Source organism: Cynocephalus volans, chromosome 14 (assembly GCF_027409185.1).
Source record: "Cynocephalus volans isolate mCynVol1 chromosome 14, mCynVol1.pri, whole genome shotgun sequence".
NCBI lineage: Eukaryota > Metazoa > Chordata > Mammalia > Dermoptera > Cynocephalidae > Cynocephalus > Cynocephalus volans.
In genome coordinates, this window is record NC_084473.1 from 67,438,952 (window position 1) to 67,466,416 (window position 27,465).

At 50.7% G+C, this 27,465-nt stretch overlaps 1 protein-coding gene across 1 annotated transcript; it reads left to right on the top strand.

The window, feature by feature from the left end:
* The first annotated feature begins 1,741 nt into the window (after positions 1-1,741).
* On the top strand, positions 1,742-26,905 carry ATP6V1B1 (ATPase H+ transporting V1 subunit B1). Its single transcript, XM_063078858.1, has 14 exons — positions 1,742-1,859; positions 8,923-8,978; positions 19,861-19,959; positions 20,096-20,189; positions 20,784-20,861; positions 21,775-21,914; positions 22,720-22,821; positions 23,419-23,516; positions 24,568-24,691; positions 24,947-25,097; positions 25,314-25,396; positions 26,244-26,348; positions 26,528-26,657; positions 26,742-26,905. The coding sequence occupies exons 1-14, from the start codon at positions 1,742-1,744 to the stop codon at positions 26,903-26,905; spliced, it is 1,542 nt and encodes a 513-aa protein (XP_062934928.1).
* Positions 26,906-27,465: the final 560 nt, after the last annotated feature.

Consider the following 27,465-nt stretch of genomic DNA (forward strand, 5'->3'; position numbering starts at 1 on the left):
GTGTGTATAGCTCCATGTCTTTCAGTCACCCACGTGGATTTGTGGAACCACCACTGCATCAAGATGCAGAACTATTCCGTCACCACAAAGAGGTCCCTTGCGATACTCCTTTATAGTCACACCCACCCCTGCCTCCAACAGGAGAGTTCTCTGAAAGAATGGGAAATGTGAGTGAGGGACCAGAGACCTGAAGTGGGTCTTGGGGCCAGAGGATGCTGGAGGAGATATTAATTATGTGGGCAGAAAAGACAAGCACAGTTGGCTCCAGTCTGCTCTGAGAAACACAGCAGCTGCTGCTTTGATTTCAAATAGGCTGCCCTGAGTCACCCAGAGTTGGGTACTGGGAGACAGGGGTCCCTCAACAACTGTGCTTTCACCCTTCTCTCTGCTTGTGTGGTAGAGTTTGGGGAGATGCTTAGACGTGTGGGAAATCCTGAGTCTGGAATGAGGCATGGGGGTGACCGGGGCAGACCTTGGATTGAGTGGGTCTGGGCACCACCCTGCCTTGCTCAGCAGACCCATGCCACACTCCACTGGCCAGGGGAAAGCACAAGTCCTTTAGCTACCTGGCACAAAGAGGATTCCTGAGAAGCAGTGCTGAGGTCCTGGGTGGAGCACAGGCCAGGCTGGAGACAACAGATTGATTATAACTCCAAATCTTTAGGTATGCAATGCATGGACCTCCATTTGTACTTTCTGTCCTGAGTTGAAAATGTCAGGGCAGACCTACTGTATGGGACCCTGGAGGTGAATATAAGAAGGTGAGACAAAGTCCCATGATCAGATGGAGAGAGACCAGCCCTGGATCTCAGGAAGCTCTCAATAGTATAAGATAGAAAGGCTTTGGGCCGAGCCCGTGGCGCACTCGGGAGAGTGTGGCGCTGGGAGCGCGGCAACGCTCCCGCCGCGGGTTCGGATCCTATATCCTATATAGGAATGGCCGGTGCACTCACTGGCTGAGTGCCGGTGACAAAAAAAAAAAAAAAAAAAAAAAAAGGCTTAAGGAGACCTGGGTCTGATGGAAGAGACACAGGCCCTGCTTTTGGGGGCTCACAGCTCAGTGGCAGTGATAAGAAGGGCCTCTCCTAAAGGGCATGACATAGGAAAGAGATCAGAAGTTTGGTGAAACCAGGGTGCTAGGGAATCTAGGGAAGACTTCCTGTAGGAGGTGGCACTGAATCTGTCTGGGAAATGATGCTTTATAGATATTCAAAAAGATGATGGACTTGTGTGGGAGAAGAAGTAACCAGCTATAGTCAGGGCAAGAGGTGCAGGGTGCGGGCAGGTTGGGAGGACAGTGAGGAGTGAGAAGCCTGGCAGAAATTGGGCATGGGGAGAAGACCAGGAAGAGATGTGGGAGGGGTGTGGGACAGTAGAGAGTGCCTGAAGTTCCAGGGGGAGGAACTGAACTCACTGCAGGTCGGGGGCAGAGGAACAGCCAAGCCCAGAGGTTAGAGAAAGCCAGCCTTCCCTCTGCCCTTCTCTCTTGCCATCCTCCAGCTTTCAGGTTCTGCACAGCCTGGGGTGGGTGGAGGGGGGTGGGGGGAAGCTTCAGAGCCAGGGCACTGGGTTTCCCTGTTTACAGTCAACCCGGGGGAGGAGAGAAGAAGGCAGTGGGAGGAGAGGGGAGGGGTGGCCGCGGGGGCAGGCTGGGCAGCTCTCGCCAGCTCCAGCCAGGCCTGGAGTCTTAGAGCTGCTACCAGCAGGCTCAGGCACTCAGCTCCCAGCCCGCCACCACACCATGGCCATGAAGGTAGACAGCAGGCCTGGGGGGCTCCCCAGCAGTGGCTATGACCTGGGTGCAGCCCAAGAACACATGCAGGCGGTCACCCGAAACTACATCACCCGCCCCCGTGTCAGTGAGTATGACTGCCCAGCGGATGAGGTCGGGGTTGGGGAGCTGGGGTGGGCTGCCGGGTCCCCAGGCCCTGCTTCTTGCCTCAGAAAAAGAGAAGGACCCGAGACCTGGGGAGATCCAGCGGGCTCTGCTTCAGTGGGAGTAGTGCATTGGGGCCACCTGAACAAGGGTCCCCACTACAGGTGAAGGATGGAGGACCTGGGGAGCAGCTGTCATCACCCTGATCCTGCACTAAGACCCCAAGTCCAAAGAGAGCTTCCAGCTGCCCCTGAGAGTGTGCGAGTGTGTGTGTGTGTGAGAGAGAGGGAGAGAGAGAAAGGAATGTGCACCAGAACACTCAGCATGAGGAAGTGCATGATGACGTGTCCTTGGGGTGATGTGTGCAGCAATGTGGAGCATGTGAGCCTTCTCAGCATGAGGACATGGGTGGCCTGCGTGTGTCATGCTGGTGGGTGCACAACATGCATGCACTCTGGGGGAGGGTATCTGTGTGCATAGCAGGTGAGGGCGTGTGCTGGGGGGTGTCGTCCCATCCTGCAGTGGGGAAATGGGTGACTGTGTGTGCCTGCTGGAAACTCAGGGCCAAGGTGATTGTGCCTGTGTGTGTGCTTGTGTTGCTTTGTGTGTGTGTGTTTGTGCTCACAGGGAGAGCATGGCTGAGTGTGGCAGTGTGTGTGGACAGTTGAGGTGACGGCATGTCCAGGTGGGTGCTGGAGTGTACTCTTGCAGGTTTCAGAAGGGGGCAGCCCTGAATGTGTTCTTCAGGGAGTGGGCCGAGTCCAGATGCCTGGGGCAGAGAACAGAGGCAAGGTCTGGAGGACCAAAGGGAACCCCCCCATCTCCTTGTCCAAGGTCACTCTCCCCAGCCTGGCGAGTTCTCAGACAGCCCTGCTCACTGGGTAAACCAGCTCACTGGAGTAAACCAGCCTGACCTGCCCCAGCTAAGCAGAGCCAGAGGCTCCTAACAGGCTGTGTAGGGTGAGGGGAAGCGGGCCTGACACAGCTGTGCCTCCTCCTCCTCCCCCCTCCCTCTCTCTGTAGCTATCCAGTCCAATAAGAGGAGGAGGAGTGAGCCGAGAGGGCAGGCCCAGGGGCAGGGAAGCGGAGCTCTGGGGCGTGGGGACACCTCCTGAGGCCTGAGGTGGTGCTGAGGGTGGAGCACATTCCAGCTGAGGAGACTTGGTGAGACAGGGTGGGGTCAGGTTTCTCAAGGAGGTCCTGCAGGCTTGTCCCGTGAAGACAGGGAGAGGATGGGAGGTCCAGATTCTTCCTAGGCCAAAGCGGGGGTCACCAAGGCCCAGGAATATGCAGTGACCGGGCCCCTCTTGGTCCAGAGCCCAGGTCTGGAGCCCTGAGCTGGGGTATCTGACTGTTGCCTGGCCCCATGGTGTGGTCCACACCTGCAGGCTCCCTACTCCCCGCCATAGGCACAGGAGAGCTGCTGGGTGCTGCATGGGGTGTGGCAGTTGGACCTACATGCTCTGCTTTCCTTCTCCCTGGAATGTGCCTTCCCAGGGACTTTACCCCACAAGCCACCTTCTCCAGACAGGACCGCCCAGGCCTGGAGCAGCCTCCAGCCCATGTTCAACCAGCCAGTCCCGTGTTTACAGTCAACATGCCCTGGGCATGTGGGAGAACACCCTGGAGATTCTGATCTAGGCTGGACCCCAGGGGTAACAGTGCCTGCATGTTTGCACACCTATGGTGATGGTGCCTCCAGGTGGCCGCTGCCCAGGTGAATGTGTTCACATCCAACAGCTGACCCAGAGCAAAGGTCAGTGCAGGGAGAGCCCCTCCATGCTTGGCTCCCACCAGTGCCTTCACTTTTGCTGCGTGAGAATCCTCCACCCCAGGGTGCTCCTGCTCCTGCAGTGTCTCCCACTCCCCTCCTTCCTCCTCGGGTGACTGAGGGGTTCTCCCCTTGGGGGACGCGGACAGGCACAGGACCTGGGAGGGTTCGGGGACTCCACAGAGCTGCTACTGTCAGTACATTAGAGGCAGGACTGCTGTGTCCCTTTCCACTCTCCTCCCCCAGGCTGGCCTGCTGCCCTGGGATTTGGAGCACTCCCAGGTTGGAGGACTCTGGAGAGACAGAGCTTAGAGGGAGAACTGGGGGGATGGGGGACGGGGGAGGCGGGGCTCCAGGGCTGGTCATGGTGGAAGTGAGTCCAAGACAATTTGAGAAAGCTCCCCTTCTCAAGAAGGGGAACTAAACAGGCCTGAGGGACTAAGGGTGATTTCACTGCAGTGGCTGAGGGAGAGAACTATCCAGAAAGATAGTGGGGTAGAATCAGGATGGGGAATGAACCCTGCAATATCCACCCTGGAAAAGAAGTGTCCCCTTTGCCTCCCACAGAGCTAGAGTCATTCCCCAAGGGCCTTGGCTCCCTCCTGGATGGAGAAGCAGCAGCATGGAGCTTTATCTGGTCCTGAGGGGCAGCAGTGTTGGGGGGTGAGCAAAGGAAGGACAAGCTGGCAGCCTGGTGAGAGGGATGGAGCCGGATCACATCACCCAGGGACTTGAGTGCCAAACCACTGGCTTTGCTGCCTCAGTTTCCTCAACTGAAAGGGAGGAGTTAGAGAGAATCCCACCCTGCAGGGTCTTGGGCTGACTCTAAGAACCGTCGGCTTCCAGCCCTGCTCTCCCTCCCCTAATCCCTGCAGCTGGATCAGGGAGGAGGTGCGGGACCTGCTGCCCCGGGCTTGCCCCCACCCTGGCCTCACGCATGGGCGCCTGCCTCTGCCCTCTCCCAGGATGCTGCAGGTGTGGCTGGGCCGGCGCTAATTAGTGGGCCCGCGGGAGCCCCGCTGAGCCTTTGACAGGGAAGGCGGCGGGGAGGAGGGGCGGGGAGGCGCTCTGCTGGCCTGCAGTCCAGAGTGCAACCCAAAGTGTCAGCTAGGACAATAGAGAGGGGGTGGGCAGAGCAGCTGGAGGGACTGTCTGCAAAGTCTCTGGAAGGCCCCTTGAGGAAGTGCCCCTCAGGTCTTCTGACGCAGCTCTCTGCCTGCTGCACTGCACCCCCTTCCATCTCCTGGGTTAAGGGATACATCCCAGGGCTGGCTAGTGGCCATCATCTGTGAGTGCCACAGGATACTGTGCTCAGTTGTGGTGTATCCTAGGAGAAATCAGCGGACAGTCTGGGCCTCGTGTGCCAATCCATGCAGTGGGCACAGGCAGAGTTGGGGCACAAACAAAAGGCCTGTCCTGCAGTCAAGGATGCCTTTGTTGTTCAGCCACCACTTCGGCTATGTCCAAACCAGACAGCTTCTAAGAAAAGAACTGGCCTAGTCTGACAGGAAAGATGCAGAGCCCTAGTCTGAGGGGAGAGACAAGATTCCTCTAGGGTGCCAGTCTGCAATGTTGTGGGACATCAGTGGGGAAAGGACTGGGTGGGCTACAGTAGTCAGTCAAGGGCAGGGCCTTGAAGAATGTGAATAGTCCAATGCTGAGCAGAAACAGCCATGTAAGTGGACTGTCTGCAATGAAGGCAGTGGAGCAATGTTTTCATCCAGCAACTCTTTATAAAGCCGACCTAGGGCCAGGCACTAAGGCTGCTAGAAGCCCAGGAAGGCAGTTTACAGATAAGCTGGTGCACCACTGAGATGGGGGGGGGGGCATGTTACTTAGAGACCTCACGCTGGTCACCGTGCAGGCTGGGCTAGGGGGAGGCATCTACCTCCCACCCTGATTCCCAGAGTAGAACTGAGAAGCTGGGTGCACAGAGGGCCTGTGGCCGGCCAGCACTTTGCAGCAGCCCCTGGGCTCCTTCTAGACCAGCCCCTCCTCCTGGGGCTGGGGGGAAGTGGATCCTCTAATCCTCTGTCCTTGTCACCACTCTGCTGTCTCCCCCCCCAACCCCTAGTTGCTGGATGTCAGGGCTAATGGGGATTTCACGTGACAGAGGCTGCTGTGAACGAAGGAAGGAAGTTGAAAGACTTGTCTCCGGAGGTGGAGGCGGTGGATTTGGAAATGACTCCCTGGGGCTTTCAGGCCTTCAGGCCCCTTCACCTCCCATACCCCACCTTCCTACCCAGCCCACCCACCCTGTCTGTGTCTTTTCACCCTGAGTTCGCTGCTTTCTTCCCCCATCTTGGCCATTTTGGCAGGTCTGGTATTTTCTCGGTGGAGCCAGCAAGATGCCAGCCTCTCCCCGCCCCCATCCCTCCTGGCACAGTCCATTTCCTCCTCCCTGCCTCTCCGTCCTCCCTCTGCTGGGCTCACCTGCTCCACTCGGCTCCATTCAGTTCTAGCAATCTGGATAATTTGATCAAAACACCACGTGGGCAGGAAGGGGTGTGTGTGGCTGTTTGGAGACTTTTTTTCATGGGGGAGAGGGCGATGCCTCAGCCTCTGCCCCCTTCCCTCTCTCACTGGGGGGCCTTTCTATGCCTACCATCCGCCTTAGTCTTATGCATCCTCTTTCTCCTGTCTTCCACCCTCCATCTTCACAGGGAGATGGCAGGAGGTAGAGGTGCGACCCCCCCAGGCTGGGCAACAGGACCTTCATTCGCTTTGGGGACTGGGAAGGTAGGGGTGGCACATCAGTTCTGACATGGAAAATACGGGAATGAGCTGATGGAACCAGTTAACACTTTCCATAATTCATCCAACAAACATTTATTGCATGTCTGCCATATGCCCAGCACCATACTAAGAGGTGGGATACAACAGTGAACACTGCAGACGACACCCCTGCTGTCGTGAAGCTGATGTGTCCCTGTACCCGGAAGTGAGCAGAGAGTTTTCTCACCTCTGGGCTGCTCACCTCTGCCAGATGTGCCCTTCCCCCGGCTCTCTGGGGGCTGGCTGGGAGCTCCACTTGACCCTGAAGTCTCAGTTCAAATGGCCCTTCTGCAAGTGCTGCCTGTGTGAGCACGGGGCTGCTCCTTCTTCACCCGTCCTGTTCTTCCCCCCCATGGCACCCACCGTGGTGTGTCGTTGCATTGTTTTCTCTTTATCCCATTTTAGATCGTTGGCTCTCTTGTGTTATGTGCCTAGCCTAGTACCTAGAAAGCGTCCAGTAGATGTACTTGAAGAAAGGAAGGGAGGAGGGAAGAAGGAAGCAGATCCTCTGCGGAAAGGGGAGTGGGGAGTAAAGAGCAGCCTGGGCCTGAGGACCTGGTGCATGGAAGATCTTCCAGGGAGAAGCTGTGGGAGTCTTCAGAGGAGGCTGAGGAGCAGCCCGAGAGGTGGGTCAGGCTCCCCCAGGGCTTCAAGAGGAGAGTGCACCCAGGTTCTGGCCAAATGTGCTCAGGAGCTGGAGACAGATTCGGAGTGAGGGATGTTTTTAAGATAGGAGGTACCAGAGCTTGCTCGATAGGAAGGCTACAGAGAGAGGAGGCGGCTCTGGTTCTTCATCTCATGGAGGAGTCATCTCTAGGGCCTGGTTTCTGGTGTCGGGGCAGGACCAGACTGGCCTCAGATGGAAGGTGGGACACCTCCTTCCCAGGAGTAGGACGGAAGGGGAGCACAGCTCAGGTGAAGCGGGTCTGTGGGTGGGCCGAGGGCAGGGAGGGGAGAGAATCCCCTGCGCTGCGCCAAAGCCCACGTAGTAGAACTTATCTTCTCATGCTCTCCTTGAGCCCCCGAGTTTTCCACGCCCTTGGAAGGTCCTTGCAAAGATCCGTGCAAGAATCACCTAGCCCAGTCGGTCTTCCTGGTTCAAGTTCTGATGAAAAGAACTTAGATCAAACAAAAATAAGGGGTTTGAGCACAGATGATGCCCAGACCGAGGAGGCATGGACTAGGGGATTTGGGTTTCTCTTTGGCCAGGGTGTCTTGGGGACAGGTTGGCCCAGAAGCATGAGAGGTAGTGAGCTGAGAGCCTGTGAGGTCTGGTGGGAAGCCCAGGCTAAGGTCCCAGGCCTGGCATTGCCACAGATGTCCTGGGTGATCCTGGGCAAGGCTTTCCACCCTTCTGGTCCCCATTTTCCTCACCTGTGAAAAGAGAGGTTGGCTCACTCTCCCCTCTGAGGTCCTGCCAGCCTGTGGTGACCCAGCAACCTCACAGACACCCCCTCCCATCTTGCTTTGCCAAGTGACTTCATCTCACCCCAGAAAAGGGCTATGGCACTCCAGGCCTATGAGCAAGGGACTGTCCCAGGGTCCCTCAGCTAGCCCTTAGCAGAACCAAAACTAAGCTTCTTCTATCGGAGCCCCTGACACTGGAGTTAGAAAGCATTTCTTGATATCTAACCTAATCCCACCCGATAAACTGAGTCTTAAGTGGGTCTCAGTGTAAGTAGGTCTTTCTAGCCACCAAGTCTGCTGACATTCCACTTGTTCCTCCATCCTTTTCACTCCCTTCCCTCCCTCAGCACCCAGGGAGCCAGGGGAGTCCAGGAGCCTCCTAGCAAGGACTTGCCAGGGCCTTGTGGTGAGAGCAGAGGCCCTGTTTGGTTTTTCCTAGTGATGCCTGCATGGCCCTACACACACACACAGATCAATCAGTGTGGGGTGAATGGAAGGAAAAGTGGTCTTGGGGAGGAGCAGAGGAGAGCACTTCTCAGCAACAATGGGGGTCTAGATGCTTTTGGAAAATGTTGTGAGTCAGAGAGGAGGGAGTGGGGAGGCAGGGGTGAGGCCAGAGGGGAAGCAGCCTCGGGATGAGAAAGGCCTCTGCGGGGCTGGGGAGGACTCTGAGGAGGCCTCTGCTCTGGCCTGGCCCTCCCCCAGCCTCCTGCAGGTGTCCGAGGCAGCGGGGGCCCTGCGGGCAGGGGCATGACCCTTACAGCAATGGTGGCTGGCCCTGTCACAGCTAATGACCCTGATGGCCCAGGCTGGGGAGGAGGTAGGGGGTGCATAGAGGGAAGGAAGGCAGAGGATGCCTCTATGTGTTTTTGTGTGTGTGTGTGTGTGTGTCCTAGAGGCAGAGAGTGTGTGTGTGTGTGTGTGTGTGTGTGTGTGATTCATGGAGGCAGAGTGTGTATGTCTGTCTGTCTTGGAGGCAGAGTGTGAGTGTGTGTGTGTGTGTGTGTGTGTGTGTGTGTGTGTGTGTGTGTGTGTGTGTGTGAAGGGGTGTCTGAGAGGTGAGACCCTCACCTACCCTCTGCCCCTCCCCCAGCATATAGGACTGTGTGCAGTGTCAATGGACCCCTGGTGGTGCTGGACCAGGTCAAGGTAAGACTCTTCCCTAGCATCAAGGCCAAATCCCAGGGCTCTGCTTCCCCTCACAGGATTTCTACATTGCCCTTCCCCTAGAAGGCCCCTCATGGGCCTGCTCTGCTCTTTCTAACCCTGGTCGCCCACTCCCGCATTCTCCCTCCCTAGCTGTCTCCCCAGCCCTCCAAAGTTTCCTCTTCCTGTTCAGTGGGGGATGTAAACACCCCATGGAGTCCCGGCTCTGGGCTTGGGAAACCTGCTTCCACCACTGATAAGCTGGCAGATCCAGACCTGTTGTGCCTCCCTTCCTCAAAGGCTGGCCTCTCCCCACCTGCAACTCTCACGGGGTCTTCTTTTAAAGGGGAAGAGGAGGCAGAGGCAGGTCAATGCCAGCGAACATTTCTGGGGAGCTTGATGGTTTCCAAAGGCCTTGGGAGTGTCCCAGTCTCAGAACAAGCAACATAGGTGGGATGGGAAGTGGGCCCCATAGAAGGTAAATGGGATGTGGAGACTGCAGGAACATGGCAGACACCGGCAGTGTTTTGAGTCCTGGGGTTGCGGTTTCTAGAGTCATAAAGAGCCCTGTAAAGGCCCGAGATCATGCTGCTGTCTTCCCTCCACCAACCAGTTCCAATTCCCCAGCCTCCCATCCCACCCCCAGCCAAGCACACTGGAAACCTGGGTGCCCCCCTTGACCCCTCTGGCCCTGTACCCCACATCTGCCAGTGCCCATGTTCTGTGGCTCTCTCCCACCCCACTGCTACCTTGTTATGGCAACGGCCTCTGGGCCCCCAGCCTGGCAGCCTCCCATCCTCTCTCCATGCTGCAGCCATTCAGACCTGACCTGTCCACTCTCCACTTCAAATTCACCTGGGCTCCCCAATGCCTTCGCCTTCCAGGCCTTTCCTGTAAGGGTCCCTTATACCTTTCCACCCTTGTCACTCTGCCTCCCCCATTTAGAAACCCACAGTCTCTGCATGAAGCTGCCATTTGATGTCTTTTGGCCTCCCAGGCTACCTTTCTCCCTGTTCCCTCCCTCTGACTCATCCCAAGGCTGAGCGGTCACCTTCTGGAAGCCTCTCCCAACCCCACAGGGAATTGAACCTTTCCCTCCTCTCCACTTCTGTAGTCTTGTTGGCAGCATCCCTTCAGGGATTTGACCATAGTTCTCCTCCCTGTCCCCTCCTGCCTACACACACAGATACCCCCCCCTACACACAGATACCGTGTCCTTCTATTGGGCATGGGCTATGTTTCATTAATCCTCAGCTCCAGGAGCCCAACATAGCACTTTACTGAACACTCAGGCTACTGTAGGTGCTCAGTATATGTTTGTTCAAAGCAAGGGTAAGTAAATGAATGAGATGAATAAATGAATGAATAGATGTGACTAGAACAGATATGCATAGAATGACCAGACATGGACCTGTCAAAACCTGAGCCAACTCTATTAAAGAAATCAGATAGATTCCAAGTTCATATGTACATTACTGCTTGACCCACTCACGGGGGGCACCCTGGAAGTATGGCTGAGTAGTTAAATGTGGTACACTGGGGTCAGGTAGTCTGACTCTGACTTCCTGAGCTTTAATCCCAGCTCCGTCCCACTCTTTACCACTAGCTACCTGTCAATCCTAGGCCAGCAGCATCAGCACCACCTGGGAACTTGTTAGAAACTCAAATTCTTGGGCTCCACCTCAGACTGACAGAATCAAACTCTGGGGTGGGGCCCAGAAGTCTGTTCTCACAAGCCCTCCAAGTGATCTGATGCTCCCTGAAGCTTGAGCACCATCTATCTAGGATTGTAAATCCCAGTCTCCTCATCTGTTAGATGATAATAGGGTGTTTGTGAGGATCAAATCAGATAAACGTGTTATTAATTTCCCCTTGAGAAATGCCAGCAATAGCTTTTTCTGGAATGCAGGAATGCTAATAAGCCTGATTAAACAGCTGGTGCCATTTCCTGACACCCCCTCCCCACCCCACCATGACTTCTACCACACCTGTCAGTCTACAAGGGACCGGGTGTGGTATGGACAGTCAGTACTTATGCAGGTGTTCATTTCCTCAGTGGTAAAATAGGGCTGGAGTAGGAAACCAGAACTAGAGCCCCAGAGCTATGGTTCTGTGATTATTGGGGCATCTGTAACTCTGGCAGAGCAAAATAACTGGGTGGTGGAGGCACCCAGAGAATCTGAGGTTTCAGAAGAAGAAGAGGAATGGGTAGTTGATGGTCTCATAAGTTCAGGAGAAGGAGAAGGCACCTCTGTTCCTACCTCTCCACTGCCCCACATGCCTTTCCCCTTTCCAGAGTCACTTGGACAAAATGCCACAATTCTGTCTCTACAGCGCCACCTTCTGCCAGCACTGCATCACACAGGCAATTACTCTTCCTACTTCGACCTTCCCAAATGGAAAAACATGTTGGGGAGAAATTTTGTGTAGAGGTTCTCAGTCCAGGGAATAAAGGCCTTGACATTGTATGCAAACTTCTGAAGGTCTATATGCATGTTCCTGTGCATTGTTCTGGGGGGAGTTTCCACAGTTTCATTTGATTTTCCAGGGTCTATGACCCAGAAAAGGCCAAATCTCTGATTTGTAAAGTGTGAAACTGACTCTACTAGATGGTGAAACACCTGCATCCCCAGCCCTAAGCTCACAAAAGTGCACTTACACACTATCAAATGCTCACATGACTTGCACATTCACATGCCCTCACATATAACACATGCTCACGTGCTCACACAGTCTCAAACTCACACATAAGTCACAGCAAGCACTAAAGAGGGATCTGGGTACTGACATCCACCTGCCTGGGTGTTCTAGAGAGATTTCACTAGAGCCATGTTCTCAAATTGAACATAACATCAGAATCCCCTGTAGGGCTTATTCATGCGCAGATTGCTGGACCCCACCCCAAAGTTCTGATTCAGTAGATCTAGGTTGGGGCCCAAGAATTTGCATTTCTAACAAGTTCCAGGTGATGCTGATGCTGCTGGTCTAGGGACCAAACTTTGAGAACTACTGCTCTAGAGGATCTTCCAACTGTAGTATTCTATGATTCGAACTGGTCCTAATTTGAGACTTGGAGTAAGCACTCACCCACCAGACTTGATTTTAAATGTCTGTGGTTGCTTTCAAAAGAGCGTGCATCAGCTCTGACGTCAGTTCCCAAGAGGAGTTCCCAAACCACCCTGGCCATTGTCGGCAGGAGAAGCCTTGGAGGCCAGCACTCCCCTGCACAGGAACTCCCCAGGCCTCCACGCGGACCCCGCAGCTCCCTGTGTCTGGCCCCTTGCTGGCTGAGAACTTAGTTGAATCTCCAGCGCAGCGGATGGGCTGCACTGAACCATCCCTGCTTCCTGCAATCTCCTTAGTAACCAACAGTGAGAGTTGATAAGATCACTCTTGCTCAGTATGTGGCTGTGAAACAGGGCTCCCCGGAGTATACTGTTGTACACTGGAACACACACACACACACACACACACACACTGAGCCTGGTTTTCTCTTCCTAGAGGATTCCAGACTTTGCACCCTCCATGCCTGGAAGTGATATGCCTGACAATTCTTCTCATGTCTGACAGTAATCTTTTGGGGACACACGACACACCACCCTCCCTCACCCGCATAAAAATGGCCACTGTTTATCATCCCACTGCCTGTGTTTTTTCCTTTTTTCCTCCAGTTTTTTGCTTGCTTGCTTTGACGGCATGCCAGTACACGGATCGAACCCCAGACATTTGTGTTATCTGCACCATGCTTTAACCAACTGAACTAACCAGCCAGCTCACTGCCTGCTTTTTTGGGGGCCCATTGCCTGACTTCTTTTGGGCCTACTCTGGCTTGTGCTCTGTCCAGCAATTTTCCTCCTGAAGTTAACAGTGCACTATCACCTCCAGTGGCGTGACAGTGAAGCTAGTGGCCGTTGCAGATAGAGAGACAGACCCCGCAGCGTGGGGGAGGAAAGGGAGCCAGCACTGCAGTCCCACCCCCACCCCCACCCCACCGCCCAGCTCTCTGTGTCCTTGCCCTTGGGCTCCCTCTTGTGGTCGAGGACCCACGACAGCTGGGCATTAGCACCTTCCTCCCACCTCAGAGCATTCCTTTTGGGGCTGGCCTCCCGTTGAGGGCCCCCAGTTCACAAGGGTTGGTTTAGGAAAGAACAAGGTCACCTTCCTGGCATCCTCTTCACAGGACAAGGAGGGCCTCGAGCCAGAGCTTCCTTCGGTGATTGTCAGAGCTGCAAAACCTCTAGTCTCAAGTTCAACCCCAGCAGGGGTGCACCGGGGGAGTGGGAGTCTCCTCTACCCGGGTCACAGCTTGTTGAGGAATTGTGCCATCCGTCCCTCCCCCCAGGTCCTTAAGATCACCAGTCTGTGGTCAGAAGGGCATACAACGATAGCAATGATGGTGATAACCACCTGCACTATGTAAACAGGTCCCCAAATTTTATTACATTTTGATTAGAAAAATAACACATGCTCCTTGTAATTAGTGAAACAAAGAAAAGACACGTAAAGTTAGCTATCTGCCCCTAGCCGCTTTATTCCCAGTCCCTGAGATAACAGATGTAAAGACCCTGCTGTGTATGTCAAGCACGGGCAGATACGAACATTAGAGGTTTACGGTGGTGTTTGTCTCTTGATATCAAGGATTCATTCCCCTCATGTCAGTAAATACACATTTTACTCATTCTTTTGAATAGTGACATAGCAGGCCATAATGTGGAGGTACTGTGATTTAATCAATAGTCCCATTACTGATAGGCATTCAGCATGTTTCCAGGTGTTGCTATTAAAAATAGTACAGCAATATATATCCCTTTTATACTGATGCTTTTGTTGCCATAGGATAGATTCCTGGAAATGGAATTGCTGGTTCAAAGAGCATTTTTATTTTTAAATAGATATTGGCAATTGAGGGCAAGATTGCTTACCCAGTAGTTCATATTCTCTCCACCTGAGTATGAGAAGACCCACTTCCCAGCATCCTTGCCAGCCCTGACTATGTTCTCTCCTGTCATTTCACCTATCCAGTAGACGAAAGCTAGTGCTGTACTGTTAGGTTTTTTGCATTTCTCTGATGACTACAGAAATTGAATATCTGTGTATTTGTTTATGACATATATGTTTATCACAAAATCTCCTACATATTGAGTTGCACGTATTGAGTTGTGAGAGCTCTTTATTTATCGTTCCCAGGCCATCTTTTGCCTCTTTATTTTGTAATTGGTGTCTTTGCCATACAGAAATATCAAATGTTTGTATAATAAAATATTTCTATTTTTTTGTTTATGGCTTCTGAATTTCTTGTCTTATTTGTCTTTTATCTGGATTATTCAGAAAGAAAGGATAGAAAAGCTCTCCCAGTATTTTTTTTAACTGTTTTTGCTTTATATTTAAATATTTGATATGCCTGGAATGTATTTGTATTCAGATGTGGTTATCTTCTAAATAGATACCCAATTATGTTAGCACCATGTGTTCAACAAATTCTATTTTTCTCTGTGAATTAATATTTTACAACAGTCCTGTAAAATCTAGAATCTGTTTCTGGACACTCTAGTCTGTCCCACTAATCCATTTGTCTGCCTTACATCAGTTTACTGCTTGACTTCAATAGCTTTATACAAAGTTTAATATCTGATAAGACAAGTCACCTATCCCCATCTGTTCCATAACTCTTTTTGGCTATTCTCAAACATTCATATGAACTTTAAAGTTATTTTATTAAATTCCAAAGAAACAATAATCCACTGGGGATAGATTGATCTATACACTTTTAAAAGGATTCATACTTTTATGATAGTAAATGATTCTGTCTTGGAAGACAATATTGTTCTCCATTTGTTCAGGGTTTATGTTCTTCAATAACATTTTATTCTTTTCTTGTACCTTTCTTGTTATATTTTTGTCCAGCTATTTTATGGGTTTTGGCCCTATTGTGGATGGGATGTTTTTCTCCATTGCCTCCTAGTTGTTGCTACAATAGAAAAAAGGTTGATTTTTATATATGTGTCTTGTATACAGCCAAATTACCTTATTCATCCTCATAGGTTTTTTGTTTTGTTTGTTTTTTAAACCAGAACCTCTTGGGTTTTTCTAGATGTAAATATTATCTACAAATAAAGGGAATTATTTCTCCTTTTCCACTGGCATACTTTTACTTTTTATTTTGAAACAATTTCAGTTTTATAAAAAGTTGCAAAAAATAGTAAAAGGAACATCCATATATCCAACTGTTAATATCCCATTTGTCATTTGCTCCATGTGTGTGAATGTGTGTGTACACAATTTTTTTCTATGAAAGTAAGTTATACCCAAAGACTCCAATGTGTATTTTCACAGAACAAAGATATTCTTTTACATAATCACAGTAGAATCACCAGCTTTAGAAATTTTTCCTGATACAATCCTTTTATCTAATCTACCATCCATATTCCAATTTACCAGCTGACCTAGCAAGATCTTTTAGGACATTTTTCCCCTTCCAGTATAGGATCCAGCTTAGAGTCAGGTATTTCATTTAATCATCATGTCTATTTAGCCTCCTGTAATCTGGAACATTTCCACAACCTTTCTTTGGCATTTTTGAAGAATATAGTCCCCACCCACCACCACCTTTTAAAAAAAAATGGAATGTTCTCCATTTATGTTTATATTTATTGGTATTTTTTTTGTGTGTTACTGTATAAACTAAACTTCCAGGACAATATTAAGCAACAATGGTGATCAGGTATCTCTGTATGTTGTTGATTTTTAGTGGAAATGGAAATGGCTTTAGCATTTCACCATTTACAAGGATGTTGATTCTGGTTTTGGTAAATAGTTTAGTGTTCAAGTAGTTGCCTTCCATTCCTGTTTTACATAGAATTGTATTAGAATTCATAGAATTGAATTTAATCAAAAGCCTTTTGGCTCCTATTTTCATAATCCTATAGGATTCTTCTCTTAATCTTTTTGTTTATTTTGGTGGCTGGCTGGTACTGGGATCTGAACCCTTGACCTTGGTGTTACCAACACTATGCTCTAACCAACTGAGCTAACAGGCCTGCCCTCTTCTTTTAATTTGTATTAACAAACTCCCTATTATTATGAGTTATGTTGTCAAATATTCACAAATTTCCTAGTGTTGATTGCTTTAGCCTTGCATTCTTGGAATAAACCCTACTTGGTCATACTTGTTTATTTATTTAATATAGTGCTTACTTAGACCTACTATTAGTTTATTTGGAATTTCTGCATCTATACTAATAAGAGAAATTGGTCTGTAGTTTTCTTTTGGGTATTATCTTTATTGGATTTGGGGATTGGGAAGCTTTCTGTTTGAAAGTTTTGTTTCTCTCTAATCTTTATTCATTTTATTTTTCTGTTCTTATTACTTTGGCTAGTTCCTCCAGTATAATGCTGAGTAGAATGATGACAGCAGGCATTCTTGTTTTGTTCCTAATTTTAAAGGGAATGATATATATCATATCATTGAATATGATATTTTCTGTAGGTTTTTTTGAGGATACCCTTTTTGGAATTAAGAAATTTCCCTTTTATTCTCTGTGTTCAAAGAGTAGTTTTGGTTTTTGTTTTTAATTGTAGATAGTTTTTTAAGCTTTTCCAAAAATTTTTGAAACGATCATAGTTTTTTATCCTTTAACCCATTAATAAGGTGAATTGCATTAATAGATTTTCTAACGTTAGACTAACCTTGCATTCCTGGAATACTTGCAGCTTGGTCTTTATTTTCTATTTGTGTGTTCATTTATCTTCATTTTTTGTTTTTAAATTTTTTTCTTTTATTATTTTGGTTTGTAAGTTGATCTTTTTTATAAACTGATGGGTTTCATTTGCTAATATTTTGTTCAGGATTTTGCATCCACGCTCATGGGTGAGATTGTCTAGAATTTTCCCATAACTATTTTATTTTGTTATCAAGGTTATGCTTGCCTTATAAGATGAATTAAATATAACACTTTTTCTTCCAGGCTTTTGAAGAGTTTAAGTTTCAAATTATTTGTTTCTTGATTGTTAGAACTCACTGGTAAAACTATCTGGAACTGGTGTTTTCTTCGTGGGAAGACTTCAAACTATTTACTCAATACCTTAAATATCATAGAATTATTTTGGCTTTCTATTTTATTTTTAATTGGTTTTGGTTTATGTTATGTTCTTTTAGGACTTTACTAATTTCATTTAAGTTCTCAAATATGTTGCATAAAGTTGTTTATGGTTCCTTTTATTATGTTTTTAATATTATCAGTATATCTAGTTGTGACTTTTTTATTACAGCAATTATTTATCTATGCCTTTCTTTTCTCTTGAACAGTGTTGCCAGAGATTCAGTTTTATTAAGCTTTTCAGAACCAATCTAGCTTTGTTTACCTTTTCTGTTATATATTTGCTTTCTGTTTTAACAATTTCCGATCTTTTACTATTTCTTCTCTCTTCGGGACTTTAATGCTATTCTTTTTTCTAATTTCTCATGTTGCATACTTTTAAGCTTCTTCAACCTTTTTTCTTTTCTAATACAAACATTTAAAGCTTTAAATGTATCATACTTTTCATTATTGTTTAGTGCCAAATGTTTTCTAATTCTGATTATAAGTTCTTCTATACTTAGAATGCTTTTATTTCCAAATGTATAAGGTTTTTCTAACTATGTTTTTGTTATCAATTTCTAACTTAATTTGTAACTCAGAGAACATGGAACAAATTTATGTATTCTATAGGTCACGGCATGAAGCGATGTCCTTTTTATTCTCTTCTAGATAATCTGTCGTTTTAGTTTTGATTGCCTCTAATGTTCAAGGGTAATTTAGAGGAGTATTTTAATTTTCAAGAATATTAGGGATTGGGGGATGAAAGTTGTTTTTTCACCATTGATTTTTGCTGGATTAGGATTATGGTTTACCCCCTAAAGTAAATCAACCATCTGGAGAGTGAGGTGGGGGATTCTGGGGGATGTTGTGTGTTCACTCCAGGACCTTCTCTGGGAAGAAGGTGCAGGTACTTGAAGGATTTTGCTGTCTTGGTGCTGATGAGAGCTGAGGCCACTGTCAGTGGGGAGGGTGTGCTCTTCCAGTCCAACTTCCCTGGCCAAGCTTTGCAGCCTCCTCTGGATGTGGGATTCTGTGGTTCCTGGAGCATGAACTGAGAGAGGAGTTCACGAATTCTCTGGGGCAAAGCTCTACCTGCCCACTCTGCCTGTGGTCCAGGGACAGTCTGATGGTTTTTTCTTTTAAATTGAGTTATTACTCACATACCATAAACTTCACTCTTTTAAAGTGAATTCAGGCTGGCCAGTTAGTTCAGTTGGTTAGAGTGTGGTGCTGATAACACCAAAGTCCAGACTTTGATCCCTGTAGCAGCCAGTTGTAAACAAGTAAGATAAAGTGAATTCAGCAGTATTTAGTGTATTCACAGAGTTGTGCAACCATCACCACTACCTAATTCCAGAACATTTTCGTATGTCAAAAAGAAACTCCACACCCATTAGTCATCACCCCAATCTTCCCTCCCCCCATCCCCTGGCAACCACTAATCTACTTTCTGTCTCTGTGGATTTACCTATTCTGGACATTTTTAATCAATGGAATCATATAATATGTGGTATGTAGTGCCTGGCTTTTTTCACTTAGCATGTTTTCAAGGTTCATCCATGTTATGGCATGTATTAGTACTCCATTCCTTCTTTTTAAGGCTGAGTAATAACCTATTGTATGACTATCCCACGTTTTATTTATCCCTCCATCAGCTGATGGACATTTAGGTTGTTTCCACTTTTTCACTATTATGAATAATGCTTCTATGAACATTCATGTGCAGGTTTTTATGTGGACATATGTTTTCATTTCTCAGGTACATACCTAGGAGTGAAATTGCTGGGGGTCAGATAGTAACTCTCTGTTTAACCCTTTGAGGAACTGCCAGACTGCTTTCCAAAACTGCTGCACCATCTTACATTTCTCCCCGCAGTGCAGGAGGTCTCCAACTTCTCCACAGCCTCAACAACACTTATTATCTGTCTTTTTGATTACAGGCATCCTAATGGATGTAAGGTGGTATCTCATTGTGGTTTTGATTTTCATTTCCCTAGTGATTAGTGATGCTGAACATCTCATCATGTGCTTATTGGCTATTTGTGTATCTTCTTTGGAGAAATGTTTTTTCAAATGCTTTGATCAAATCTTTTTGATTGTTGAGTGGTTAAGAGTTTTTTTATATAGTGTGGATGTTAGCCTGATTTTTTATATTTCTGAGTCCTGGGAAGACTATGGATGATTCAATCCCAGCCTCATGGCAAGTAAAAGGCTGCCACTGGTACATAGGGATGTCTGGGAGCAGAGTCTTTCTTCTGTTGCCTCAGCAGAGAGAAGCACTTTGGCAGTGTGTTTACCACTAGTCTGCAGGGGCAGAAACAGCGGTGCCTTCTAAGAGACCTAGGCAGCCACAATAGCTACCCCATTTTACTGAGCTTTTACAAGATGCCAGGCACCATGCTAATGGCTTTACATATATTATCTCATCTCCTGCCCACAGCAGCACTGTAAAGTAGGTATTATTATTATTGTTATTATTATTATCCCCATATTAAAGATGAGAAAACTAAGGCTCATTAATGACTTAAGTACTTAATGAGTTACTTAAGGCATTAAGGTCACACAGCTGCTAAGCATCAGAGCTGCAATTCTAACTCTCAAGTGGGTGCTCCTAACCATCCAGGTATACTGCCTCCCAAACAGAATTCAAATTTCCACTTCTCAGCCCCTCAAGTTCATTTCCACACGTGTCTGGGCACAAGAGGGCAGGTAGCAGCTTGCAACTGGATCAAGGAGGGAAGGGGGAGGAGACAGGGACTTTGCCTCTGATCTCACTGTTGCTCTGGGTTGCTCTCCCCTCTTGCCAGTTTGCCCAATATGCTGAGATTGTCAACTTCACCCTCCCCGACGGGACTCAGAGGAGCGGACAAGTGCTTGAGGTGGCTGGGACCAAGGCAATTGTTCAGGTAGGTGGTGTGAAAGAACCCAAACACTTCCCTGAGAGCGCCTTGCCCGGAGCTGGGCACAAAGAATGCCTCAAGTGGGAAGCCCCATTCTGTCCAGCAAGCCCCTTATTAGAGTAACTACCTCTTATCCCCAAAGGTGTTTGAAGGGACCTCTGGGATTGATGCCCAGAAGACCACCTGCGAATTCACAGGGGACATCCTACGGACTCCAGTGTCAGAGGACATGCTGGGTGAGGGGCAGGGGTGGGCAGGAGTGGGGGTCACTCCTCTGCCGTCCCACCAGCGTCTCTGACCAAGCCTTTAGCATGCTGCATTGCCACTGCCTGTTCACACATCTGTCTCCTATAAGCTCTTTGAGGTCAGGGGTGTGTCTTCTCTCTTTGATCCTCAACCCCAGCTCAGGACCTGACATACAGCAGGTGTTCAATAATGAAGAAGGCAGGTTCAATAAACTAGAGGCACAGTAGGTAGCCACCTATGTGGGGTCAGGCTGAAAGGAACTTCTAAGCCCTGCATGCCCCCTAATTCTCTCCCAAGACCTGCCATACCTGGCCTGGCCCTCCCCTCTTTCCAGCCCTGAGTTCCCCCCACCTACAGTCACTGTCCTGGGCCAAGGCCTTGCCTGTGAAGGTTTCCAGGAGAGGAAAGAAAATTCCCAAGGGGACCATCACTGTAGCCAGCTGTCTGGAATAACTGAGAGCTGAAGGGGACAGGGGGCAATGGGGATGTGGTTGGTGGGAGCTGGTGGTGGTGTGGAGGGTGACTGCAGTAGGAAACACAGGGCTGGCCCTGAGCATCCTCCAACACTCCTCGCCCACACTCAGGTCGGGTTTTCAATGGCTCTGGCAAGCCCATTGACAAGGGGCCAGTGGTGATGGCAGAGGACTTTCTGGATATCAATGGTGAGTGACTGGAGGCTCTGGGTGGCTTTTAGGACCCAGCCTCCAACCCCCGCATCCCATCATCATCTCTGCCACTCTGTCCTTGGAAGTTCTGCCCAGACACAAGCCAGGGACAACTGCCCAGGGCTCGCCTCCAGGGCCGGTCAGACTAACAGGCAGATCAGGTGTGATGTCAGAGTAGCAAAGGCCTCTCTGTCACCAGATCTGCCACCAAACCCAAACACTGCCATCAGCAATACACATCCAGTCCCTGTAAAATGCCATCATCATTGTACAGTGTTCCACGGGTGCCCCAGGGCCATCACTCTCCTGCCTTCAATTCCCTGTCCCCAATCCTGAGAGCTGGGCTTGGTGGTTTGCAGAGGCAGACATAGCCCCTCCCAGGCTCTCACTCATTCAAGTGGGAGGCCTTCCTGAGTCCTCTGACCCTAACCCATGGAGGCCCACAGATGCCTATGATTTGTCCAAGGCCACACAGAAAGTCAGTGGCAGGGCATAGAACACACATCTGCTCAGACAGGAGATCCCCGAGTCACCCTCAGGTCCTCCAAACCCCACCCAAGTACCCATAGGTGGTGAGGAGGGTTTGGCCTCAGCCCAAGGGGGCCTCAGTCTGATTTCCTGCCTGCCTGCCACTTCCAAAGCACTAGGGCAGTGCTGACAAGGTAGCAGTGTGCCTGTGGCTATTTAAATTTAAACTAATTCAAATGAAAGACAATTTTATTTCAAAACCACGTTTCAGGTGCTCAGTAGCCACCTGTGGCTAGGGCCACGTGCGGCAGCACAGTCAGAGCACATCTCCACCATCACAGAAGGCTCTGCTGAACACTGCTGCTCTGGAGTCTGGGGCAGGGATGGGAGGGCAGGGAAGGGCTTGAAGCCCTGAGCACGACTTCTGGTCATCCCCTCCCAGGCCAGCCCATCAACCCCCATGACCGCATCTACCCTGAGGAGATGATTCAGACTGGCATATCTCCCATCGATGTCATGAACAGCATTGCCCGTGGTCAGAAGATCCCCATCTTCTCAGCCGCTGGGCTCCCCCACAATGAGGTGAAGCTCGTGGGACCTGCAGGCATGACCAAGCGAAGGGACAGAGCAGAGGCCGGGGCTGCCAGCCAGCAAGGAGGGCTCCTGTGCTGAGTGTCAAGTCTTGCAGTTGTCTCCTGGCAGCTCAGGGACTCAGCTGCACAAGACTTCCCCCATGTCCAATCCCCTGCCCAGCTGGGTGGGCACTCACTGGCAGCCTCTACCCACTGGTCCACCCCACCACCAGGAGTGAACAGCCTGGTTCCCCTTGGGGCAGCTGCTGTGACAAGGTTTCCAGACCTCCTCCCTGACCACTCTCGGCTGTGCCCCAGCTCACCATCAAAGTGGTCTGAGTGATCAGAGGGCATAAGTGTCCCCAGTCCCCCCACACACAAACACCACATCCTGGTTCTGGACATGGTGTCTGGTAGCCCCACACACTGCAGGCCCAGAGCAACTCTGTGCCCAAATAACCCCCAGCAGGCTGTGGGGAGGTGCGGGGAATTCTGGAAGGCCTGACTGCCCTAAGCCAAGTTGCCCAAACCCATACTGAGGCTGCTGCTCTTTGGGACTGTTCCTCTGCCCTGCTCCCATGACAGGCACCCTCAGCCCCTTAGTAGCCACAGAACAGGGCGCCTCCCCCCACTATCAAGAAAGACTGTAGGACCTGGAGCAGCCCCTCCACCTCTCTGGCCTTGGACGCCCCCCATCAAAGGCCTTGGGGGGGGGGTGGACTGGCAATTGCTCGGTCCATCATCCTCAGTGGTGCTCGGCGTGCAAGCACTGGGCTCCGTTCTGACTTCCTCTCTCCCAACCCGCTCCACCACAGATTGCTGCCCAGATCTGCCGCCAGGCTGGGCTGGTGAAGAAGTCGAAGGCTGTGCTGGATTATCATGATGACAACTTTGCCATCGTCTTTGCGGCCATGGGGGTAAGGGAGGCTGGGTAGATTGGCAAGTTCTGGAAGCTGTGGGTGGGCAGTCCTGTCTCCCTTGGCCTTGGAACAGACTGATCTGATGGGAGAAGCACAAGCCTTCTCCTTGAGAAGCTGTCAGAGTCTGTGCCTGTCTGGTGGGAGAGGCAAGAACATGACTGAGGGGGTGAGGATGGGATCAATGACCAGGGCAGTGTGTCCCTTAAGGTGTCTCAAAGGCCACAGCAGCTATAAGATAGGCCCAGGGTGGCCTGGAGGAAGGAGAAGCCAGTGAACTTGGGGAGACAAGACAAGCTTCAGGAAGAGGATTCCAGGGGGCCCTCAGAGGGCCCAAGGGGAGGACAGGGAGTTGGGCAGGGCAGCATATGGCCAACAGAGGGGCGGGATGGCACTAAGCAGAGCTCAGCCTAAAGTCTGATGAGGCCCCACCCAGCCCCTGCCCTCTCAAGCCTCAGGGTCACCCCTGTGACCATGGTGCCTTCACATCCCATGACTTAGCAGTCAGCCCACAGCCTTTCCTAAGGAGATCTGGTGGGGCAGCCCTGCCCTCAGGCCACAGGGCCCAGCCTCCAGCCCTCCCTGCTGTGTATCCAGGTGAACATGGAGACAGCCAGGTTCTTCAAGTCTGACTTCGAGCAGAACGGAACCATGGGGAATGTCTGCCTCTTCCTGAACTTGGCCAATGACCCCACGTGAGCCCTCCTCTGATGCCCAGACTGCCCAAGGGGGGCAGGCCCTGTTCCCTTCCAAGACCCAGAGTACCAGGGCTCAGGGGCATGCCAGAACCAGTGCCATGGGCAAGAGCTGGGAACACAACCCCTTGTTGTGCATATGGGGAAACTAAGGGCTGCAAAGGGCTAGGGGTAGCCCACAGAGAGACAGACGGAGCCAGACTGCAACCTCGCCTGCTGCCCACAGCCCCTCTGCTCTTCCCACAACCTGCGTCAGCCGCTGCTCTGTTAGGGCCCCTCAACCTTGTGTTGCTTCCAAGTCACCATAAGAGAGATAATTTCCCTAAACTATTCATTTAGAAAAACTGCTATTTTAAACATTTAGAAAATGGGAATTTAAATCTGGTTGACAGGTGGATGAAAAAACTTTTAATAAACCATTCTGGGTATCGAGGGTACTCCAAAAACTAAGTCACAGAATTCTGGTGGCCGTGATGACATCACCAAGGATAAGACCCACAGGTCCAGAGGCCAGAGTGCCTGGAGCCAGAGGAAAGGCATTTGGGAGTGTTCAAAGTGGGTAGGGCAGGCAAGTGTATGGACTGTGCACGTGAAGGTACTGACGAGCAGTGAGGGAGACAGCAAGTAACAAAACAATCCTGAGGACCCAGAGAGTGCTCCAGCTGACCCAAGCAGGGGGTGTTTGGGGTAACAGGGAGCTAGAACAGATGCCTGTGTCCCCGTCCCACCCACGGGGAACAAAGCTGCTCTCATCCTCATCAGACACTCCTGGCCCTGCCTGGCCCTCTCCCACCCAGCTCCCTTCCTGGCCTCAGCCTCTGTCCCTTTTCCTACCTTGGATGGCAGGTGAGGGGGGTGTCAGACTCGGCTGGAGAGTGCCCACTCCCTGAGCCATGGCCCTGAGCTGGGGGCTGGAGGCTGGGGGCAGGGGCTCATATTACTCTGCTGCTATGCACAATATCAACTTTCCAGTTCACCTTGCACTCAGCCCTGGGCCATGTGGAGCACAGGTTTGGGCCTCCAGGCCCTCTAAACACTGCTGTGCCTCCAGGATCGAGCGGATCATCACCCCGCGCCTGGCACTGACCACTGCTGAATTCCTTGCCTACCAGTGTGAGAAGCACGTGCTGGTCATACTGACTGACATGAGCTCCTACGCAGAGGCCTTGCGGGAGGTGAGCTAGCTGGCCAGGGGGGGTCAGGTTCATCCCTGTCCCTCCCTAGGCATGACACCCCAAGGGCTCACCCCACAAGGAGAGGGGAGCTCGCCACCCAGGCCTGCCCCACTCACATGAGCTCCAGGATGCAGTCGCAGCCTAGCCATTCCACTCCTGGCCCCCTTCATTTCTCACAGTCACTGAACCTCCCACCCCCCTCCTTTGTCCAGCCTCTTGTCCCCTTTCTTACCCCAATGCCCATGGATATTGTAGGTGTCAGCTGCCAGAGAGGAAGTGCCCGGGCGCCGAGGCTTCCCTGGATACATGTACACAGACTTGGCCACCATCTACGAGAGGGCGGGCCGCGTGGAAGGCCGGGGCGGATCCATCACACAGATTCCCATCCTCACCATGCCCAATGATGGTAGCCTCCTCACTGCCCACTACTCTCCAGGGCTCTCCTGCCCTCCCTTCCCCGCAGACACTTTGCACAGATGTGTGGTTGCTCTGCTCCTCCATCAGGGTGGACACTGTCCTTTCCTTCACCCCACCCCCACCCTCAACCCCTGAAACCCACGTGGCCCTGAGTAGGCGGAGACCTGGGCCCCATCCACACTGAGGTCAGTGCATTTTCTTGTAGATATTACCCACCCCATCCCAGACCTGACGGGCTTCATCACAGAAGGACAGATCTACGTGGACAGACAGCTTCATAACAGACAGGTATGGTTCCCTCCCTATCCACATCCTGCTCTGCCGACAAAGACACTGACACCACCCCGTGTGCATGAATTAGGAGGGCCCAGGCAAGGCTAACCCCAAACAGGAGACAACCACGGGAAGACCGTGTGACTCACAGACAGAAGACAGGCCTGAGTAGAATCCAGCTTACCTGGTTGTGACATCTTGAGAAAATAATTTCATCTCTCTGATCTTAGCTTTCCTTGGCTATAAAGGGGAATAATAAAATTTATCACACAGATGCATTGGAGCATAAAAACAAGCTGGAATATAGATAGAGATAGCTTAAGATAGTTTATGGTAAGAAAAAAGGAAAAAATAAGCTGGCACACAGAAATCATCTGGAGATAGTAGATGCTAAATAAATACCATTCTCTTCCCTTTCCAGTTATTTGCTTTGGAGAGCAGAAAACAATGGGTAACTGACACAAGTAGATTGTGAATAATGTGCCAAAGGGTTAGAAAGTGTGTCTGTCCCATTGTAGGTTAAAGACTATGACTTCTTCCTCTTTGCTCAGCAGGGCCTTTCTTTGCAGCTATTAAGCTTCAACCTGCTTTTTGTCTAAGTAATCAAAAGTTTTGAAGTAGTGCGCCATCACAACTAATGTCACGTCATCTCCCCCATGCACTGTCCTGTCTAGGGCCACACATGTAGACACCTGCATACCCAAGCCCTAGAATTTATGGGAGATAAAGGGGGGTGAGGTATGACCCAATGACCTCTCTGTAGGATGAATGAGAAGCATGGGGGAGGGGAGACGAGCAGGGTGGGAAGGAAAGGAAAGCTGAGCCACTTTCCTTTCTGCCACTCCCTTCTTCTGCCCCCCAGATCTACCCCCCTATCAACGTGCTCCCTTCTCTGTCGCGGCTGATGAAGTCTGCCATTGGGGAGGGTATGACGAGGAAGGACCATGGAGATGTGTCCAACCAGCTGGTAAGGAGGAAGGGCCTGGTGATTCATCTAATTTCAGAAGCTATAGGCTTTAGCCCCATCTGGACAACGAGCTTTTCTCCTGGCAAAATTACTCCCCCAAAAGGAGTTCCCCAGCACAGCCGGGGTGGGGGCCATCGGGCTCCCGCGGTGAGCCCGGTCGCCTCTGTCGCCTTCCCCAGTACGCCTGCTACGCCATCGGGAAGGACGTGCAAGCCATGAAGGCAGTGGTGGGGGAGGAGGCGCTCAGCTCCGAGGACCTGCTCTACCTGGAATTCCTGCAGAAGTTCGAGAAGAACTTCATCAACCAGGGTGAGGCGCGTGGCGGCGTCAAGGGAGTAACCTCTTCCCCCTGCTCCCGCCCGCCCCGTTCCCAACCGCAGGCTCTGTCCCCAGGCCCCTACGAGAACCGCTCGGTGTTCGAGTCGCTGGACCTGGGCTGGAAGCTGTTGCGCATCTTCCCCAAGGAGCTGCTGAAGCGCATCCCGCAGAGCGTGACCGACGAGTTCTACTCCCGCGAGGGGGCGCCGCAGGACCCCGCGCCCGACACCGCGCTCTAGCCCCCGGGACCCCGGCCCGCCCTCGGCGCCCTGCCCGCGACAGGGGCCTCCCACGCCCCACCCCGCTCCCTGGAGGAACGAAGGGGGTTACGCCCGCGTTCTATGCCCTGCTCGGATGAGAGCACCCGTATGTTTATCCCCCGAATAAGAAGTAACTGAGATGAATTTATCGTAGGTGAAACAGTGCTGGCGACAAAATGATAATTGTTGAAGCTGGGGTGATGGGTACATGGAATTCATTAAACCATTCTCTTCAAACAAACAAAAAAGCTTCATTAGTGTCTTAAGGGCTGATGACAGAATTGCTCTCAGGGAGATATCTACCTTTGTCAAGAGATATCTTGATAAGTTTCTTGGGTGGAACGTGAGCTTGGGGGCCATGGAAAGGACAACCAAGGCCACAAACGCTGTGTCTGACTCTGACCCTGAGAACTGCTGGGCAGAAGTTTGGTTTGCTCCAGACGGGAAGGGTGGAGAGTTACTAAGGAGATAGCCTGAGGAACGGGGGGTGCAGAAGGCTGAGGAAAGGCCCCAGTTCAGGAATGGGTGAACAACATCCC

Excerpts from the sequence above, each read along its gene's own strand:
- ATP6V1B1 (XM_063078858.1), top strand. The coding sequence starts at position 1,742 with ATGGCCATGAAGGTAGACAGCAGGCCTGGGGGGCTCCCCAGCAGTGGC. Across the intron at positions 23,517-24,567 it reads AACTTGGCCAATGACCCCAC|GATCGAGCGGATCATCACCC; the intron begins GTGAGCCCTCCT and ends CTGTGCCTCCAG. Across the intron at positions 24,692-24,946 it reads ACGCAGAGGCCTTGCGGGAG|GTGTCAGCTGCCAGAGAGGA; the intron begins GTGAGCTAGCTG and ends TGGATATTGTAG.